At 40.7% G+C, this 15381-nt stretch overlaps 1 protein-coding gene across 1 annotated transcript in view; it reads left to right on the forward strand.

Annotated features, from left to right (window-relative positions):
* Nucleotides 1–15381, forward strand: part of LOC124238077 (ankyrin and armadillo repeat-containing protein) — a 66093-nt gene that overhangs the window by 13630 nt on the left and 37082 nt on the right. The window contains exons 5-8 of the mRNA XM_046658588.1: nt 551–654; nt 5440–5620; nt 6981–7200; nt 13266–13467. Of these exons, the coding sequence (XP_046514544.1) occupies nt 551–654; nt 5440–5620; nt 6981–7200; nt 13266–13467 (707 nt within the window). The remainder of the gene's footprint in view (nt 1–550; nt 655–5439; nt 5621–6980; nt 7201–13265; nt 13468–15381) is intronic.

Consider the following 15381-nt stretch of genomic DNA (forward strand, 5'->3'; position numbering starts at 1 on the left):
CTTGGCAGCTCTCCAAATGATTATCTTCCCAACTCACTAATTTTTCCATACATTCTGTGACATACATGAATTAAGTCTAACTATTTCTAAGGTACTATGTTAGATGTCAAAGACAAAATGATAAATAAGCTAGATACAACTATCGTCCTTGCAGAGTTTACAGACCTCTAATGGACCATATTTGCCCTAGAATAGTTAACCAAAGAGTTCAGTAGAAATCCCTGAATATTTCACTACATGTTCTTCCATTTCCTCAAAGATTAGTATCAGAACAGAGATCCTCCAGAGTTTGGGAACAATAATTCTTCATCTGGAGTTTAGTATAAACATTATACATTTCAATTGTCATATTGTCTATATTGTATCTTTCCTTTTGTGTTTTTTCCTCACTCCCAAATTAGGAATTGGATACACGCAGTCATTATTAGGGTCTTGTGGGATTTTATGTTAAAAATTTGTCACTTACATGTTTAAAATTTTATCTAAAAGAAGTCATAATTGTTTAGATTTGTTTAAAGATATGTTTTTAGTAACATAACTCATATTTTAGAACAATTTAGAAAAAATACGGGATTGTGCTGCTAATACATTTGCAGAAGATTCAGGATACAAAGAATATTACTCAATACCAGTCATGGAATTTAACGGAAAAAGGTAAGGAACTTTCAGTAATTATTCACAGTAACTGGAACTTGTTGAAAGTTAGCAGAAAACAAGGAAAGTGTTGAAATGCAAAGGCCTACTTAAAACCTCTGTATGGAGATCCTAGAACAATAATATCCACCATGAATGATGTACAAACTCAACAAACTAAGTTATATATATATATTATATATATACTATAAGTAAATATATATACTATAAACATAACTGTTATGTTTATTACTTTATAAGGTTTGATACATTCTGTATAAAATTATAGTGATATAATTAGCTCTTACAATTAACACAGTGGTTAAATGGGGATGGAGGTAAGGATCAAATCCTATGGGCCCACTGAAAGCGGTGGACTCAGCACATACCCCTTCATTTCCATAAGGAATATGATTTAAAATCCTCTTCCTCTGCTGGGTCTTGTTATACCTGTCATCTTTTGAGCAATGTGTTTCTCTCAGTATTGCTAGGGTCCTTCATGTATTGTGTTCTTGGATTTTCATATCTTGGACACTGAAGTTTGGAAATATGGGAAATAGAGCTCAGAGGAGACATTTGGGTTGGAGGTAGAGACTTGAGATTTCAAAGCATATAAGAGAGGTTTTTGTTTTGTTTTTCTTAAAGAGGATAGGGCCAAGTCTAGAACTCTGAAGAAGAGCAGCTTTTAAATGGGGTAGGGAGAAGCAGAGGAGAGAGCAAAGGAGAGTGAGAGGAATGCTGCAGGCAGAGGAGGACCAAGAAAGTATGATAATATAGAAGCCAAATGGGGAGAATTTGAAAAATATGGAACTAATCAAAAGCATCAAATTCAATAGAGAAAAAGGCCAAATCAATTTGATACTGAAGAGAGCCCTCTAAATTTGGCAGTGACTTGGTAAGAGAATTTTAGTTGTGGCTATACAAGGCTGTATGTATTGAGTTGAAGGGTAAAGTTGAGGAGAGTCCATGGGATGTAAAGAAGTAAAGACACAGATTGCAAATTTCTTTCAAGATGCATAGCAGTGAGGGAAATAAGAGAAATAAGGCAGAGGGAGAAGCAAGATAAAGAATGAAAGGTGGATCTTTCCATTGACTAGTGCCTGAATGCACACATGGTACTAGAGCTGAAGTCAAAGACCGTGTGGCTAACGACCTCCATGATATTGAAGACAATTAAGCAGCAGATCTCATGCCTCTGGAATGGACAGTTGGCATGCATCTCCCTGGAAGAAGAATCTCTCGCTCAGGGACCCAACACTATTGACATACCCCATGTACAGTCCTTCCCAAGCGTAATAGTGTCCTGGAGGCACCTCTGAATAAAGCTTTATTCTTCCAGGTTCTAATGTCTGGCTGGACACTAATGATCCTGGGAATGCAGGGAGGCAGCTGGGATGAACGCTGTTGGTGAGAGGTTGTTGTGAGTGAAGGAATATTGTTGGCATAAGCACATTGCCGTGGCACTGTAAGGGATCCAGTCATGTTGTTGCAATAGGATGTCACAGTGGAATCGTTTCTCTAGTTTCTGATTAATGCACAGCATTTGGTCATCGGTGTTGGTGAACTGTAGACAGATGGACTTGAATTTGCAGGCTTTCAAAACCAGCATAAGCTTGTTTCCCAAACCCAGCCAGCATACAATAACAGTAAAAATCTCAAGTGGAGTAATAATCAGTATTTTCCTGGCTCCTGCACCAATTACTAGAGAACATTCGGTTCCCTGTAAAATCCACCCCCACACAATTATTCCTAGGAATCTCATATGCCCATAGATCAGCTCTCCGAGGTAATATGAGACATCTTCAGTTTCCTCCTTTCATGCCTGAGCTCCCTGTAATGATCCACCACTGGGCCCCTAGAGCCCAATAGACACCATGAAGGCAACTCAATACTAACGCCATTGTTGTCTCTGGCACTGCTGCTCCTGGTTGTGGAGCTGGTGTCGCCTTGGGGCTGGCTCCTCCTGATCCCTGCTAAACAGCATGCATCAACTGTGACACATGTTGGAGCCAATCCAATGAAATAGGGAGAATTTCTTTCCTTACTTATTTTATTGGTTTCAAAGAAGTACTAATAATGAACCCCTAATAATTTCGTGCAAAAACATCTCTTCCAGTCATTTTGCTTTCAGTTGTTCCTTTCTGTAGTATAGGGATCATTCTATGTTGGTGCTGGACCAGAGAATAATCTGAGTGATGGAAAAACATGCCATCTCAAAATCTCCCTCTTCTTTGATTTTAGGGGCATTTTATTGTACCAACTACGTGTATCTTGATGTTCTCTTTCCTCAGAGTGATTTATTTCCTAGGAGACTCTTGGTTCCTTATGAAAATAGGACCAGTTCCACTGGCTCTCCAGGCATACCCAGAAACATCTAAACCCTAGATTCATTTTTGGCTCAGGTTGGGTTCTCCCACTGTTTCAGAATCAAAAAATAGGGGCCACAGTTCAGATACCCAGGATTTGGCTGTCCATAAAGGCAGAAGAACTCATGAATTATTAAGATGACAATGATTGAAGAAAATAGATGACTAAAATGTCCTATTTGGGGGAGAGCATACCAGCATCATGATACTGTTGTAGACGTTAGGAGGCAGGTCAGAATAACTTAATGTGACAGTGGCGTGTCAGGGAAGTGTGGTATTAGAAGCTCCTCACCACGGTCCCTAAGCTGGGTGCAGAATCCCAGGCAGAAGAATATGGAGGGAGTTATTTTAAAAGCGAGGCCCCGTTAAAGTCCCTGCACTACACTTAAGGTTTGAGTAAGAACAGTGGTATGTCTCTGTGCTGTACTTGGATGAGGGCTCCCTCACAGTGCCGCCATCTGGGCTTTCTGGGCTTCCAATAATCATCTCTGCGTGGGCCTGTGTATCCAACCTTAGGGGTCACAGAATCCTGTGGTCAGAGACTTTCTCAGGGTACAGCGACTTTTACCACCTCCTTCTTCAGTTTCTAGGGTAGGACAGCACCCTGCTGGTTCTGGATGTTTGATGTACTGGATGACTAAACTGAATTTCCAGCCCACCTTCCCTTAGTATTTGGTGAATTTATAAGTCTGTTTCATTGCTTAAGCAGTGATCCAAGAGTACGTCACGGAGGACCAGGGCCCCAAAGGTAGTTAGTAGCTCCTGTTCTCGTGGCCATTTAACACAGCCAGGGCCAGTTCCCTGAAGAAGTACGTGAAAAGACAGAGGTTGCTGGTGTTGAGATTCTCTTGGAGCAGGATGATACAGAGCCGAGCCAAAGATCAAAGGACATTCTCAGTGTGATCCTCGTGGAGGGAGTCTTGTGGGACTTGGAGTGTCTGTTTGTGGTGGCCACTCTTATCAGTGTACATAATACTAACGGAAGGTGAGCTATATTCTTCTAGAAATTCAGTTTCGTTATCCAATACACATCAAACATTCACGTCTGACCTAAACAGCTCCTTAAGGCCCTAGAGCCTATAAACACTGATTTAAAGCCTTCAAATCTGAGTAGGATTCAGAATACCTGCCCCTTGGTTTTGGAAGCTAGTATCTGGTAAGGTAGGTAAGTCTGCATTGAGGAAGGTGGCACCTCCAACAAGTCAGGACCCGTGGATAAAGTGACCACCACCTGGCCTGGCACTATACCTGCGAGATACAGGTGAATACAACCTTTAGATTATATTCTGGTGGTCTAGTTTCCTTTTGGGAGGAGGGGATGGTGGATAGGAAGAACGACAGCCTCAAATAAATGTGAACAGGTCCTCAAACTTGCCTCCATCCGTGTAGAGGTCTACTGTATTCAGGAAACGGGTTGAAATAAAGGTCAAGGAAAGGGAGTGTTAGCCTCTGACCAGTTCATAACAGAATGTTTCCTTAAGACCTTCCTTTAACTGACCCGTGGGGCTCAGTGATTCCCCCTCAGCTTCTGGGCAAGGAGTTTCCTTAGCACAGAGAGACTCCAATTCGCTTCCCTGGACATTAGTATGATGGAAGAAACTCCTCAGCACCCGAAGGAGAACGGATAGTCCCTGAGTAGCAGAATGAGGAGCCATAGGAGGGAGTGGCCACTGTCAAGAATACTGTATTTACAACAATCAACAGTTGCATTTAGAGCGGAAACCCAGGTAACATTAAGAGGCCTCCCACCGGCAGAGGTCGAGTCAGCTGCTGAGGCGCTTACTGCCAGAATCTGGGGATGGGAATGTACCTCATGGGCAGAAGTGGAGGAAGGCATCATTTTCTTTTACCTGTGATGATAAGCAACCCCAGGGAACAGAGTCACTCAAAATTTTGTCATTTTTCCATTCCAGTGTGATAGGGATGGAGGCCCTTGCCTACCTGTGTCTCAGGGACCTGGGGGTGGGGGTTTCTCTAGTCTACTGCAGCAGTTAGTAAAAGTCAAGGAGCATTGCCCAAAGCATCATTCCAGGTCAGACTCAAGGTAAACTCTTGAGCAAGCAAATGTAGACATAACTAAATAAAAAGTGTTAATACATAAATTTATAAGAAGAGAGTAAGCAAATGGTTAGAAGGTAAACCCAGAATCCTTCAGCCAGAGTTGGAATTTCCAGTCACTTTTAGACAGTGCCTCTTGTCACTGGCATGGGAAAGGCAGAGTCAATTAGAAGGACCAACACGGAGAAGACATTTGTTATACAATAACTCAATTAATAACAGTTGATAACCATGTTATTAAAATATTTACAGTCAACTTCAATTGAAACTACACTTTGTATTTAATTGTTATAGAAAAATAAAGTTTTGCCAGCATAGGAAAAGAAAGTAGCAAATCACTTCAAAGTCAGAAAAACTTATCTTTTTTCTTAATTTTTTATAGCTATTATGTGATTTATTTTGAATTGGAAACTTTCTATCAGCAACTATATAAGACACAATGGTGGGGAGCCATAAATGAAATAGTCAACAATCTGAGGCTGAAAAGACTTCCTCTGACAGATGCTCAATTACACGAACAATTCAAGAAAAAATTTGGTTTCAAAAAATCTATGAAATGCAAGGTATTTCAGTGGTTACCACATAATGTAGTGTAAGAAATTATATATTGTAAATAAATATATGTCTAAAACAAATTTTTATCTTAGGGACAAACAATAGGTTAAATAAAGTCTTCACTTTGAAATGAAAATTCCATATTTTGGTGGCTGAAAAGCTGTACACTTCTGGATTAGAAATTTCTGGCAGAGTTACAAAACAAGCTGTTAATGAACTGGATTGTGATTAATCTTAATAATGGCTAATATTTATTGAATGCTTGTTTTGTACGCCGGGCACTATTATAAGTCCTTTCAACCGAGTTTTCCAAGGCACTCGGTACTATTGTCATTCCTATTTTACACGTGAGAAATTTGAGGTACGCTGAGGTAAGGATCTTTCCCAAATCACAGAGCTGGTAAACAGCAGAGCCAGGTTTCAGTCCTGAGAACTAAACGTAAGGAGCACACTGGCATCCTGAGTCAGACTCCACATGGCTTCAAGGAGCCTTGACTTCCGGGATCTGGAACTGATAAATTAAGTGGTGAGCTCACCACTTTCAAAGGGTACACTGGTATCTACTTACCATTTACTTGTTTTAATTCCATAAATTTTAAAGTTTAATAACCTGTTAATTGAATTTTAAACTATTAAATAGAATGTCTCAAAGAAAGCGCAGCGTTTTTACCTCTCCATTTTGAGACCTAGAGCAAAGGAGACAAACTGTATTCCTAAAGTTATATATTTCGAGTTTCCAAACTTCTAAATGAGATTATTGTTAAATGAGAAAAGGAACCAGTGATATCCGGTTGCTTTTTTTTTTTTTTTAATATTGGCTCTGAGCTAACAACTGTTGTCAATCTTTTTTTTTCTTTTTCTTCCCAAAGCCCCACAGTACATGGGTGTGTATTCTAGTTGTAGGTCCTAGTTGTGCTGTGTGGGACGCTGCCTCAGCATGGCCTGATGAGTGGTGCCGTGTCCCTGCCCAGGATCCAAACCTGTGAAACCCCGGGCCGCTGAAGCGGAGCGCCCGAACTTAACCACTTGGCCACAGGGCCAGCCTCTCCATTTGCTTTTAAAGTACTTCAGAAATATATTTGTCTATCCTGTTTTGTCTTCAAAGAAGGATCTACAGCTCCTCCTAAAAAAAGAAGAAAAAAAAACTTCCCAAAAATATTTTTTAAAGTTCTCAGTGTTTCTATATAGCTCTAACAAACTTAATCATTGCCCAGTGAGACACTTTCCTCATGGATTTTGTGAAAATTCTACTGTAATTGAGCACCAATCATGTCATTGTATTAATATATTTCATTGTCCTTTTTTCCCCTTAAACCAAATTTTGGCGAATTTTGAAAAAACTAATTCTGGGCTTCTTAATAATTTTAGAGCATCCCATTTGGTATGAAGTCTGCTGTTGAAAGAGGATTATCTGCTGTTTTCCATACATTTAGCCGTAAAACCTCCAGCTCAACGATCAATGTCTCAGATGAGGCAGGTTATGCTATTTTCCATCATGCCGCTTTACATAACAGAGTTCCGATTATCTGCCAACTGTGCAAAGCCAACTTCAACGTCAACCAGAGACGCTTTATTATGTATAGCCAAGGTACCACAAAGTCTTTAAGTCTAAAATGTTTTCCTTTTACTTACCCCTTCCTTTCAGCATTAACAATGCATGCTGATTTTAGAGCAAGGTTAAAATTTGGTATTGGTACCTAGAGCAAAGGTGAAGTTTTTGTTTCATTTATCTCAGAGGAGCTCCTTTTAGTTTACTACGAATCCCCTATTGCTCCCTTATATAGCGTTATTTATTTGTTTATTGCGTCTCCTTCAGTTGAATATATGCTCCATAAAGGGCAAGGATGTGGTTGAATTTACCATGGTATCCTCATGTCCAGAGGAAAGCCTGGCATTAATGGGTGCTCAGGAGTAGATGTTGAGTAAATTCATGGATGACAAATGCAGAATAGCATTTGATAATCACTGGCATAATTAATATACAGTGATGTACTGTAGAAATTCAGAGAAAAGATAAATAAAGATCCCAGCAGAACATCCATTTCTTATCCCAGGGTTCTCAACCAGGGAATAGTTTCTTCACACTACATAAACTTATATTTAATAATAAAAAATTTATAATAATAATTTTTATGATTAATAACCCCTTAATTAGTTAATCTAGTTTAAACTTTAAAAGGCATTTTATCAAATTATTAGGTATACATACATATTTACATATTCATTGGACTAAATGTAACTAGTATGAAAATAATAAAGTTGAAGATGAAAGTGGAGAGTCTCCATAACTGAAGAGAGAAGTAGAGAGAGAGTATCAGGAATGGCTGATGCACCAATATTGGCAATGAGAAATGCGATTTTATGTTTTACTAGGTCAGCTATCTTAATAAGCTGTGCTAAATTTGCACACACCAAAACAAAATGTTCTGCTTTAATCCTATTCGCTACTAATAAATTCTGTACGCTATCAGTATGATTAAAATGTTTTGATATTAAGATGTTTCTATCAGCTCAATTGAATATTCAATACAGAATGAACCTAGTTAAAATAGAGCACAAATTCAGTCAAATTTAAATGCAATGGGTAAACTGTTTTGTAAGATGTGTTATATTTCAAACCTTTTTGGTGTGAAAAAAATCTCTGGTAAATTAAAGTTTCTCATTCCTACTGTGACAACTTGGATTTCCATTTGCTGAGAATTGGGTAGATTTTGAAGTATGGAAAATGTACAACTCTACTGGCAATGTCTATGTGTCATTACTTAACTGACACAAAAATCACAGCCCCAGTGTGAGTTTTGACCAGCCACTTGAGAGGCAGCGTTTCCAGGTCGGCTCGGACGCAGGGTCAGGTGCACCATGCCCAGGTGGCTTGACTGAAAGTTGCACTCAATCCTATTTGATGTAATCCCGCCGTCTGTATCTAAATATAGTCATTTTGTTCCTATTCATGAGTCTATTTTGATTAATTTAGGAAACTGGATTATTATTATATTATTAATAAAAAATTATTTATAGACATAATTAAAATAAATACAATTATTGTTATATTAATAATCATACTTCTGTGTGTATTCTCTTTTAAAACAGAGTCATCCAAAATGGACGTGAAAAAAGAAAGAAATGGTAAGAAATAAATAAAATATTTGGTGCATTTTAGAAGGTTATTGCATGTATTAAAACTTTTCTTATAGTATATAATCTGCAAAATGCTCTGTTTCATGATAATGTCGCTTAATGAAGTTTGGTATACATTTTGAAGCAAAAATTTTTTCAACCAATGGTTCTTTAGTCATATTACTCTTAAGTTTTGGAGGTTTTCTTTCTTCCTTCCTTCCTTCCTTTCTTTCTTTCTCACTGTGGAATTTGCTGTCATCTCTACTTATTTTTATAAAATCAGGCTCAAAAGTGGGTTTTACACATTAAAAAAAAAAGCAGTTAATATAATTTAGATATGCTGCCACCTAGTGACAGTAACAATCTGAGGTCTGAGGAATGAGTCACTCTTGACTGAGGTAAGAGACTTGACCTAAGTATTGGATATGGAGAAGGCAGAAAAATTTTAAGAGGCTATACCTCTTTTTTTTTTTTCGGTGAGGAACATTGGCCCTGTTGCCAATCTTCCTCTGTTTTTTCTCCCCAAAGCCCCAGTGCATAGTTGTATATCCTAGTTGTAGGTCATTCTAGTTCCTCTATGTGGGACGGCAGCTGGGCATGGCTTGATGAGCGTGCTGGGTCCACACCCAGGATCCTAACCAGCAAACCCAGGGAGGAGAGGCAGAGCAAGCACAGTTGACTACACCACAAGGCCGGCCTGAGGCTATGCCTTCTATATCTCCATATCTAAGAGACTGTACCTTCATATTCTATGTAATTCAAGAACTTTATTTTATTTTTTTAGCTCTAAGCTAACTGCTGCCAATCCTCCTCTTTTGTTGAGGAAGACTGGCCCTGAGCTAACATCCATGCCCATCTCCCGCTACTTTATATATGGGACGCCTACCACAACATGGGTTTTTTGCCAAGCGGCGCCATGTCTGCACCCGGGATTCGAACCGGAGGACCCCAGGCCGCGAGAAGCGGAACGTGCAAACCTAACTGCTGCGCCACCGGGCCGGCCCCAAGAAGAGTTTATTTTTAAAGAAACTATTTACAAAGGCCTGAACTTTGTAAGAGGAGCCACCTTCCGTGGGTGGAGGAACGCAGCTAGCCTGAGATGACCTCAGAGAGGGAACCTCGGAGAGAATGAGTATCCTGACCTCATTCTCTTCCTTTCTCCAATCTCCTGCCAGGGTTCCCCATTGGCAGAGAATGACAAGCCAAAGGGCTGGGGATGCTAAATCTGCAGGGGAAGAAAGCAGGGAGGGTGCTAAAGGGAGGTGAGTGGACCTGGAGGGGAAGGAGGAAGCTTATCCCACCCACCTGCCCTGTAGGAATTTGCAGTTGAGTAACAACAGTGGATCTCCTACATTATTGCTCTTTTTTTTCTTTTCTAAGTATCACTTGTGGCAACCTTGGATAGTATTATTTATTTGTTTATTGCATTTCCCTCTCTTGAATATAAGCTCCATAAGGGCACGGATTTGGTTTACTGTGCCATGGTGTCCTCGTGTCCAGAAGAAAGCCAGGCATTAGTAGGTCCCATCAGGAAATAGCTGTTGAATGTTGAATAAATGCATGGCTGGATGAATGCAGGGGAGCACTGGACAATCACTGGCATAATTAATTTGCAGTAATGTCATATAGAAATTCAGAGAAAAGAAAGGTAAAAATGGCTTTCAGGTCCCAATAGAGCATCTATTCTTTAGACCAGGGTTCTCAACCAGAGAATAGTTTCTTCAGACTACGCCAACCCCTCCAGAACTTTCTTGATTCTAGCTTGTCTTCGGGCAGTGTTTCTCAGCTTCAGCAAGCACTCTTGACATTGGGGACAGGACAGTTCTTTGCTGTGGGGCGCCATCCTGTGCACTGTAGAATGGTTAGTAGCATCCTTGGTCTCTACCGGCTAAATGTCAGTAGGAACCCCCACCCCAGTTGTGACAACCAAAAATGTCATCAGACATTACAAATGCCGGGGAGGGGGAGGCACTTTATCTCACCACTCTGGGATAAACTTTTAAGTACGTAGGGACCACCCAGGGATCTTGTTAAAATGCAGATTCTGATTCAGAGGGTCTGCATGGGAGCCAAGATCCTGCATATCTTTAGAGCAGGAAGCGGGGGATGTAAGAATAGTACTCCTGCCCCTGGGGTGTGCTGAAATTTTGGGGGAGGAGGGTGGAGAGGTGAAGGAGAGGGCAGCGGGGAGGCTAGTGTGGTTTAAAAGAAACTCTTCAGGTCATTTTGATATTTGTCCTGCTGAGAGCAGCTGATCGCATTTCATTGATTGAAATGGACCAACCTGTTCTGTAGTCCTATGATTAGGTCTCAGTCTTTCAGAGAGCCTGTGGTATCGGACTGTGAACTTCGACCTGCTTCTCAGTCCATCCTTCCCCCTTAGGTGGGTCAAGATGGCTAGAGCGAGCTGAAGTTGGGTGGGTTAGGTTCTAATAAAACCGCAAGTTAGGCTCTCGTCAAATAGTTTCTCCTGAGGACAGACAGGCCTTGTTAAGAGAGACAGAATGCTCTGGTGTATTTCAAAATGCTTCCTTTTCCCCGCCCCCTGCTGGAAACACGAAGGAATTTTTCTCTGATAGTCACTGTGAGGACCTGGTTGAGCTCCTGGAGGTAAAACTCAGTGAAATATGGGGGTTTCCTGTGACTTGGTCCCCCTGGAGGTTTAACCTCTCAGACTTGCCCACGCTGAGCCGCCAGCAATTTGTCAATTACAGTTCAGGTTTTTCTACACCAGAACTGGTTTCTGTGGCGGTTTCTGCTGCAGTAAGTTGTGATTCTCCGCCTGTTTGTCTCCTCAATTCTGGGGACAGCATTTTTGCCCTGTGACCTTGCTTCTCTAACGGATCTGAGAAAAGTTGTTGATTTTTCGGTTTGCTCAGCTTTTTACTTGCTGTTAGGATGGATTAGTGACCTTTAAGCTCCTCTCATGCCGGACCAGAAATTGGAAGACTAAGCAGTAATTTTAAATAAATAGATTTGGGTCAGGTGTTATAGACTATCGAAGGTTATGATATAAAATTTAGACTACTAAGGCAGGCTGGAAGCCATTGGAAGTTTCTGAGTTGGGAGAAAAACAGTGCTTCACTGAGGAAGTACCACTTTTAGGCCGAGGAATGAATAACAGTTAGCTAGTTCCTAGCTGGGAAGTGCTTTTTGGGAGATGGAAGCTTTCAGACAGCTGGATTAGCCCGGGGTGACCGGATAATTCATCATCCAAATCAGGGGGTTTTGAAAATGGAGGGGGCACTGTTAATAATTATGCTGGGGCGACAGGCATAGACCTGTACTTACCTGGGCAACCTGGGATAGGTGGTCGTACCCTATGTTTGAGGAGCAACAAGAAGGCCTATATGAAGAGAACAAGGTGTATAGGTTGTGGGGGCTTGTGGGGAGAGGGGCAGGTAGCTGGGGTTCAGGTTACGTTGGAGCCAGCAGATCCTTCTCTTGTACTCATGATCAGATGGCCTTCAGAAGCCACAGAAGAGTTGTAAACAAGGAGGTGAAAAGATCAGATATACATTTTGAAAAAATGGATTGGGGAAGGGCAAGAACAAAGGGGGGATATCAGTTGAGAGGTAATTATGGCTTGGAGTAGGGTGGTGGCAGTAAAGATGGGTTCTAGAGATATTTAGACTTGGTGATAGACTGGTTATGGAGATGAAATGAGAGGGAGTTGCCAAGGAGTCTTTCAGGTTTCTGGTTTGGAGAACCGGCTGGATGATGATAACCTTCCCTGATTTAGGGAGCAGTGAAAGAGGACCACGTTTGGAGAGAAAGATAGGAGTTCAATTTTGAATATGTTAAGTTTGAGGTGGTGCAGGGAGATGCCCCGTGAGAAGTTGGAAGTCTAGATCTGGAGCGCGGAGAAGAAAGCAGAACTAGAGAGTCACCAACTTGCAGATGGTAAATGAAGCCGTTGAGAAGATAAAAAGGCCCAAGATAGAGACTTAAGGCTCATTTAGACATCGGAACAATGAGAAGGTCCCAAAGGAGACTGTGAAGTGGTAGTCAGAGAAGTAGGAGAAAGAGGGGAAGATATCATATCACAAAAGCCACGGGAAGAAACTATTTTAAAGAGGAAGAAGTGGTCACCTTACTGGTGAGAAGTAAGTAAGATGAGAATTGAAAAACACCCACTGGATTTAGTGACATAGAGGCCTTTTGTGAGCATTTTTTTTTTTTCAGTTTCAAAGGATCTTATCTCCTGCTACAAAACATCTGAATAAAATGGGGAATAATTTAAACAAGAAATAGTTTATTTCATCACAAGACTATTTTACACCTTGACTTAATTTTTAAAATATTTAATATTTTCAATGTTACTTATTCTTAACTTATAAAGAAGTATTGATTTGTAATGATCAGACATCCCGACTTAAATAAAGAAGTACAGAATTGCTTAAATTAATTCTTTTAGTGCTTATCTTGGAGCTATTATTTCACATAATTCTAAGCTCTGTGGTTGGATGTCAAAAAAGCATGTTTTTTAGGAATGTTAAATCTTTGACCCCGGAAGTAATTGTCCATCCCTTCTAGGTCCAACACCTCTACACCTGGCTGCGCAGGCTTGCTCATTGGAAACAACCATCTGTCTACTCTGTTTCAAAGCTGATTACACACTTTCGGAAAAAAGAGGCTGGATGCCAATTCACTTTGCTGCTTTCTATGACAATATCTGCATCATCATTGCCCTCTGTAGGAAGGATCCTAGTTTACTAGAAGCTGAAGCAACCGCTGAGTAAGTTATTAAGCATTCATAAAAATATAAATTTCTGCTTTCATGGCTTGCCCCAAATGCTGACACTAAAAGGAATGGTTATTATGAATGATTTGGGAGGCTATGTAAGGCTTACTCTGCTGTCCTTTCTGGTTGCTATCTTCTCTATCACTTATCTTTAGAATTTATAAAAATGGGAACTTCTATTAACCTATGCATGTTTTCTGGAAGAATAAGGAGTATGGCCTAGGAGGTTTGTCCCAAACTTTTCCCCATAGTGTGGTGCTACAGATTAGTTTGTCAGGTTTACCACTTAGTGCCATGAAAGAAGCCTGAGACTAGGGAGGAGAAAGTTGCTCTAAGTTGAACCCTACACAACCAGGAGGCAGTCCAAGGGCTCCAGACCACAGTAGATAGGCCTTAGACAGCCGGAGAAATATCCAGTGCTATCCAGAGGAGAAATATATTCAAAAGAAGAAAATAACTTTGCAATAGGGAAATATCCCAGTCTTCTGTTCGACAGTTTAGCTGAGTACCAACCTTTAGGGAAGAGGTATAACTTCTCCTGAGGGTGCATTCTTGGCTAGTAATCTAAAGACCAGCTTATTATTTTGACTATCTGAATCTGATTTATGCAGAGTTTCATTCAGATATTTCTGCCTCTTCGTGTAACCTGTCTATCCTTATTCAGTGAAGAAATTAATCTTCCCTCTTGGCTGAGGCAGAGATATGTGTGGAGAAAGCTTCTGGAAAACCAGGGTCTCTGGTTAATAGATTCTCTGACTAATAGATTCTGGAAAGATCCGTGGAACGTGGAGATCTGAGTTCAACTCCTGGTCCTGTCGTATTTTGACAGTGTGTCTTTGAGCAGTAGGGAGCTAAAGGACTGGGTGGATTGTAAAAGATGAAAGAATTGGATGTCAGAGGTAGAAGTAAGAAGCTATCTGTGACCATAAGAAAGAAGCAAAGGATTAGAGGACAATTACCAAGGTTGAGATCTATGTGGACCTAATGAGGAGTGTCACCATGCTGATGTGTACAAATATGGAGCATAAATGAGGGTATGACAAGGAACTGAGAGATCAGAGCACCGATGGTAATTAGCATGGATGTTGAAGTCATTGACCATAGGAGGAGGCATGTTGGTGAGGTGATACATGAACCAGGATGGTGGAAAAGGACCCAACTAGGAAGGGGACAATGGCAATATGGAGCTGGAAAGGGTAATATAATTTATTTTACAGCATATTTTTCAAATGAGGAAAATCAGAGTAATGGTGTTAGAAGTAAAAGTGGTCTTTATTCCTACCACTGAGAGGGAGAAAGCAAGCAAAGGGAGAACGGTCTTGTTAAAGTAGAAAAGAGAGATGGTGAAGAGACATTTACTCAGAAAGGAGAGTTTCCCCAGGGCCCAGGAAAAAGTAGAGGAGAGGCTTGGGGCCAGCTGGATGGAGGTGAGACTTCAAGGACAGGCAGCAAGAGAAGGAGGTTTCCTGAAAAGAGGAAGGCATGAGTATAAGGATAAAATAGTAATGTTTGAGGCAATCTGATATGGTGAAAAGAGAAGGAGGAGGGAACTATTATCAGGACTGTGCTAAGCACCTTGTTCATCCCTTACATCAACAGTCAGCTGATTGCTGCTACCCTCATTCTTTTGCAGATGAAGGAAGTAACCCAGTTTGCTTAATTAAGGTCACATTGCTAGTCAGTAGATCTATTAGTTAAGATACAGGTGAATCTGCTGTGACAAAGAGACCTAAAGAAATTTGTAGTTTAAACAAGGTAAAAGTGTAGTTCTTTTTCATGAAGTCTGGGTGGGTGGTCAAGGGCTGGCACAGTGGCTTGACAATATGAGGGACCCAGACTCCCTCTTTTGCTTTTTCACATGTGGTTTCCATATCCTGGTACAAAATGGCAACTCCTGCTGTCATTATG

This window comes from Equus quagga, chromosome 4 (genome assembly GCF_021613505.1).
Source record: "Equus quagga isolate Etosha38 chromosome 4, UCLA_HA_Equagga_1.0, whole genome shotgun sequence".
Classification (NCBI taxonomy): Eukaryota; Metazoa; Chordata; class Mammalia; order Perissodactyla; family Equidae; genus Equus; species Equus quagga.